General features: G+C 41.3%; 1 protein-coding gene across 1 annotated transcript in view; it reads right to left on the bottom strand.

The window, feature by feature from the left end:
• LOC127293075 (COMPASS-like H3K4 histone methylase component WDR5B) overlaps positions 1 to 4,848 on the bottom strand; it is a 5,673-nt gene extending 825 nt beyond the window's left edge. The window contains exon 1 of the mRNA XM_051322627.2: positions 4,076 to 4,848. Coding sequence (XP_051178587.1) covers positions 4,076 to 4,741 — 666 coding nt within the window. The 5' untranslated portion in view covers positions 4,742 to 4,848. The remainder of the gene's footprint in view (positions 1 to 4,075) is intronic.
• Positions 4,849 to 6,388: the final 1,540 nt, after the last annotated feature.

Genomic DNA, 6,388 nt, shown 5'->3' on the forward strand with positions numbered 1-6,388 from the left:
ATGGAGTAGTCTACAAGAATGATCTGCAGCAGGACAATACTATCTGGGGAACATACACGTGGGATTAACAGCATGTAAAACATCTAGGCGTTGTAATACTCCAAGTAAATTGAACTACTAGAAAGAGCGCCATGCTAATAACAATGGTCATGAAATCTAATTCACTGTAGGACAGAAAATAGTTCCGCAAAGATGGGATTGTAGCATGGGTGCACTCTGTACTGAATCACATGGCAGGCTCTGCTAGGTTAGACAGCACATGATACATGTAGCTACAGCGATGTGCTTCCACAACGGTGTCACACTTCAAAATCGTATAAATATTAACAGACAACAGCTTATTTTAGTTTCTTTCCACCCTTTTAGTGAAAGACAGTTCATGATCTCCATGCGGTACAGCTGTACAATCCCTACTGATTGGCCAACTCAGCTTTATTGAGAAATGCTTACAAGAACTGTGGAAAACTGGAAACTATTAGGCACTCAGAACTGTTTCCAGACATTCGGAGGGCCCAGGTATTCTGGAGAGCATGATACACAAGTCATTTATCAACTCAAGGTAATACGCACAAATGGAGTGAACTTCTACATGTACCACCCTCACAACCCAAACACGAGGAACTGCTCATGACAGTCTTGCTCCAGGTCTCTAATCATGGTCAAACACTAGGGGTAGGGCCCTCATGATATGATGGTTCCCGGACAATATGTTTTGGCTTAATGAACAGCTAACAAATAGCTGGAGAAAGGGTGATTTTTTTTTGCCATAATACAAGGAAACAATAAACTTTAATATTAGAAAATAATTATGTATATATTGGTAGGAAAAAAACAGGTCAAAACATTTTCATATTCACGGTAACTATAAATTGACAATATGGCTGAGAAAAAATAATATAAATTAATTAGGTATTAAATGTACATAGATAAATTAGCAAATGTGGTATCACTAGCAATTAACAAGCAATCTTCCAAACCGTGCATTTACTGCCTAGCTAAAAAAAGATGTGATGTTATTAGAAGCAATTAACAAGCAATCTTCCAAACCGTGCATTTACTGCCTAGCTAAAAAAAGATGTGATGTTATTAGAAATAATCAGGATTAAATGTACTTGCCGGTTACTTGCCGTAGCAGTGGACCCCATTTACACAACATACAGAACCCATTTGAATTTCAGAAGGTATAAAATGAATCCAAGCCTATGTTTACATGAAACACCAACTGCTATAGTGGTTGATTACTTATTGCTAGAGCTGCCATTGCCACACATTGTTGGTTAAAAATCACAGTTTTGAGCCATATATTTTCCGATTTCAACCCATGGCATGCAGGTCCCACTGCCGAGAATGGAAAATATGAATAGCAACAAATTGCAAGGCAGTGGATCGAACCCATGACTCGATACCCTGAAAGATTCTGTTGGCTTCTACCCCTGCAGTAATTGTGTATCAATGGCTATACTATAGTTTATTATAATCTTTTCTACACTACATAAGTTAGGCCTTGTTTACTTCTAGTGTATTTTAGTGGATCGGAGGGTATTATGCCGAATCACGGAAAATCCCCAAAAGTCCGTTTACTTGTCCAGGTTTGGACGGGAGAATCCCGAGATATCCCCATAAACCCCTCATTTTTGCCTAGATTAAAAACTCCCCACCATATTAGAGTATTTTTGGAAAGAGTATTTGAGGGGATTTCAGGGTATTGGGCGAACACCAAATACTCTCCCATCCCTAAACCCCTAGGAGATGAAAATACAAGAGAAGTAAACAAGGCCTTAGGGAGATTTGGTTTCTTCAAAAATTCCAATCTTGGAAATATTAACAGGGTTCATTTTTTTCTTAAAAAGGGAAAGTTTTCGCTGGATAGGAGTCCAGATATCGCTCTACTAATTGTCTATTAAACACCCTGTCTACCTTAATCTTTGTTACTTGCCAAAGAATTAAATTATATCCCAACCTAGGGTCATGGGAGGAGGCAGTAAAAAGAGACTTGAGGACTGGAATGTACCTAGAGTTTTGGCTCTTGATAGGGCTGAATGGGGATTAGCGATCCATGTGCCAGAATCTAAGTTTATTCGTTCCTTTTTTTTTCTTTTTCTCTTTTTCCCTTCTTGTTTCGGTCTCCTAATGTTTCTGTTGGGTTTCATATCTAGCATACCCCAACTTGCTTGGGAAAAAGGCTTTGATATTGTTGTTGTTGTTGATCCTAGGGTCATGGCAAGAGTTTAACATCTAAGCTGTAAGCTCTAAATCTCTAACAGAACTATTCCCAAATACACGTAATTTCTTTTTCTGGGAGGAAATATTCTTTAGTCTCTTACTCTAAATCTCTAACAGAACTATTCCCAAATACCCGTAATTTCTTTTTTCTGGGAGGAATTATTCTTTAGTCTCTTGCCCTTCAATGTCTACCTCACAACACCACTAGACTAGAACCACATCACCTTATTAGTATCCCGACCCTCCACTCAGCAGTGACTCAAACTCGATCACATCACAAGGAAGCACACATTGTAACTGCAGCTACAGTTACTGTGCACCCCATGTCAACAAATTGCAGATACTCACACTCAGCACCATAGCATAATCGTTCAAGACATCCATAACAGCTACCTCTAGGATGTTGTGACCACGACAAATTTAGAAGGAATACGACGATTAGCAGAGGATCAATTAACGAGAATAGCTTGAAACCCCATAAGATAAGTAACATAGCTGCCTTTGCTAAAATGGAAAATTCAATTAGCTATTTGCAACTCTACACAATTAATTACTTCTCAAGAATCATATGACAATGCCAGTTTTGCAGTTGCAAAACAGATGGCAGGCATACCGACAAAAGAGAAATGAACTATGATTGATGTCCCAGTCAGTCATGTCATTATACTACAAAAAGACCAAACAAAGCTGTGTCAACAAAATATATACATCACCATTTATGCATATCACACAGAAACGAAAGGTTTTCCCAAGATGAAGGCTAGAAAGGGCTATTTTGATTTTTTTACTTTGAGAAAGGCATAATATGGAATAAATGAGAAGAATTCGTAGGTGATAGCGAAATTAGGTTCTATTCTAGGTCAAGGGGTTAAGGACCTTTTTTAGGAAGATACTGTTGATCCCTTAAATAATAAGAAGAACCAAAGATGAAAATAAAAGCAGCAGCCATCTGCGTATCCTCGAGAATTAGAAGTATGGCTAGGGCCAGTCTTATTCAATTAAACTGAAAAGGGCGAACGGGGAAGGAAGAGTCATGACAGAAATTTGTGATTACAGCATTTCACAACTGACACATTCGTACCAAGCTCATCATCAAACAAACAAGTTTAATCTTATATCTATATCATGTCAAGATTGCACATAACAATATACAAGGGTGCAGTTTTTATAAACTGTTAACAAGCCCTGCCTTGTAGTTTACCACATTCTAGATCATAGCAAGCATGGTAGAAATAACTCAAAACATAATCAAAAAAATATCCAACTCTATGTAGCATTGTGCAAACCCAGCAATATGCAGATAGCTCACATCTTCACCATTGCAAGAAGACATATTACTTGAAGCTCAAGTCCATGTCATCTGTGTTAAGTGAACAAATAGTACTGTGGCGGGTCTGCTACCTCCAACCCAAAGAATACCTTGTTTGTTTACTTGCAATAAGGTATGATTTACACGGAAATGATATATCTATTACATGAGCATTGGGGTTCAAGGATGAAACAGGTTGCCCTCCATAACCTCGAAACAAAGCCTGGACTCCCAAGTGAAATATTCTGCCAAGACTAGACTTAATGTAAAAGATAAAACTAATAAGTTTAACAAGGAGGATCATTACCTCGTGACAATCCAACTATTGGGTCCGTAGAAATGTACTTGTACCATTCTATTTTTGCTATGAAAACTGCTAACGCATTTCATCACAAAAAAAAATCCGGATATTCAATCTAGCTATGTGAACAGTCAAGTGTCGAATAACAACACAAATTACATATTCACATATGCTGAATGAAAGCTAGACAGTTTTCTACAATCTACAACAGAGAAGTAGGAGATATGCTGAATATAACTCACCAGGGTGCTATCAAGGGTGGAGGCAAGCACGAACTTGCCGTTGGGGGAGAACTTGGAGAAGGACACGGGCGGGCTCTCGTCATCAATGAGGGTCTTGACGCAGTGTCCCGTGGCGGCGTCCCAGATGCGGCAGAGCCCGTCGTAGCTCCCGGACACGATCATGGTCCCGTCCCGGTCGAAATCTACAGCGGTGACGGGCTCGGAGTGCGCGGGCAGCACGCGGAGGCTGCGGCCGGACCTGACCTCCCAGACGCGGACGGTCTCGTCGAAGGAGCCCGAGGCGAGGACGTTGCCGTGGGGGCTGAAGGCGACGCAGAAGGCGTAGTTGGTGTGGCCGTGCAGCGTCTTGACGAGGCGCGCGCCGCCGCCGGCGCCGAGGTCCCAGATGCGGACGGTGCGGTCGTCGGAGGCGGAGGCGAGCAGGCGGCCGTCGGGGGAGAAGGAGAGGTCGGAGACGCCCTCGTCGTGGCCGGCCAGCTCCGCGGAGAGCGAGAGGTCGGAGGCGGACCAGACGCGGAGCAGCTTGTCGGCGGAGGCGGAGGCGAGGAGGCGGCCGTCCGGGGAGAACTTGACGGCGGAGACGGCGCGGCGGTGGCCCGTGAGCGTGGCCCGGAGCGCGTACCCCGGGGAGGCCGCCGGGGCCTCGTCTGCTGCCGGCGCCGCCATTGCCGCGAATCAGAAGAGAAAAAAGGGTTTGGTTTGGGGGTTTTGCAATTTCGGCGGCGATTTCCCCTCTTTGGCGACGCTGCGGGGGGTTTGTGACTGAGTGCGGAGGAAGGAATCAGACGGGGGAGAGACGCGTCGCGAGGCTCGAGTTTTATTGGGCTTTGATGGGTTTGGCTAGATTGCTCTGTCAATAAGAATTGGGCTTAGATATCTATTGGTGGTCATGGCCCATTTACTTCAGTGACCATGTGATGGTTCTAGGGCACAACACATCATCAGGATCCCCTAAAACAACAGAACATCAGGATAAAAAAAGATTCTCAGAAAAAAAAACTGCACAACACAACATACTTGGTATAATTTTTTTTTTTGAAACGGGGCAAAAGGTTTACCCTGATCTATTAATTAAGAAGAAGATATTTGCCTAGTTAATTAACGGAAAACCGTACTCACAAACCCCCGCAGCGCCGCGGCCTCGCGAGGCTCGGGAGTTTTATTGGGCTTTGACAGGTGTGGCTTGCTTGCCCTGTCAATAAAAATTGGGTTTGAATATCTATTTGTGGTCATGGCCCATTTACTTCAGCGACCATGGTCATCTTGTGGGAATTCCTATATGCTGACCAGGTTGGCACCTGCACCGCGCTGCACACCCCCGCGCGCGGTATGGGCCGGCCCGGTTAGGCGATTTTGCATGTTTTTCTCCTTTTTCTTTTCTTTTCTGTTTTCTTTTGTTTTTTGTTTTCTTTTGCAGTCTCTCGTTTTATTTTTCCTGTTTAAAACTATTTTCAAAAATTATTAAATTTGAAAATTGTTCAAGTTTAACCAAATTTGAACAAATTTTAATCTTGCACGAATTTTGAATTTTGAACAAATTTTAATTTTGAACTTTTTTAAAATTTGAACGAATTTGAAAAAAAATTAATCTTGAACGAATTTTAAATTTTGAACAATTTTTTAATGAATTTCTAAATTTGAACAAATTTTTAATCTTCAACAGATTTCCAAATTTTGGAAGAATTTTGAAATTTGAACAAATTTTAAATTTTAAACAATATTTGAAATTTATTCAAAAATCATTTTTTCAAATTTACAAAATGTTCAATTTAAAAAATTGTTCCAATATAAAAGTATTCAGAATTTGGAATTTTACAATTTTCAAAAGTATTCACATTCTACAAAAAAAAAACAAAAAGGAAAAAAGAAACAAAAAGGAAAATGAGTTACCTGATGTTGCCTGTAGGGGGTGTGCGGTGCCGTGCGAGCACCGCACTGGTCGGTGTACAGCAACCCCCATTTTGCTTTAGCGACTATTGAGCGGCCAGTTTGATGGTTGTAGTTAGGGCTGAACATAAAGCTCAAAAATCGGCGACCTAAATGAGCGCTCGTTTGAGCTCAGCTCGTTTTCTTAACAAATAGAGTTAAACAATATCATTTGCTCGTGTTAACGCTAATGAGCTAAACAATCGAGCTAACGAGTTTCATGAGCTACTCATTAAGCTCGCTAGCAACCAAGAGTTGGTAAGTATAGTGATATGTCTTAAGACATGTAGCCAATCTTAGATAACTTTGAGTACTTGACCCACTATGGAAAAAAGAAAGTCCGTCGTGTGAGTGCATTTCCTATAATAACCACTTCTTTTACGTGTA

This window comes from Lolium perenne, chromosome 4 (genome assembly GCF_019359855.2).
Source record: "Lolium perenne isolate Kyuss_39 chromosome 4, Kyuss_2.0, whole genome shotgun sequence".
Classification (NCBI taxonomy): Eukaryota; Viridiplantae; Streptophyta; class Magnoliopsida; order Poales; family Poaceae; genus Lolium; species Lolium perenne.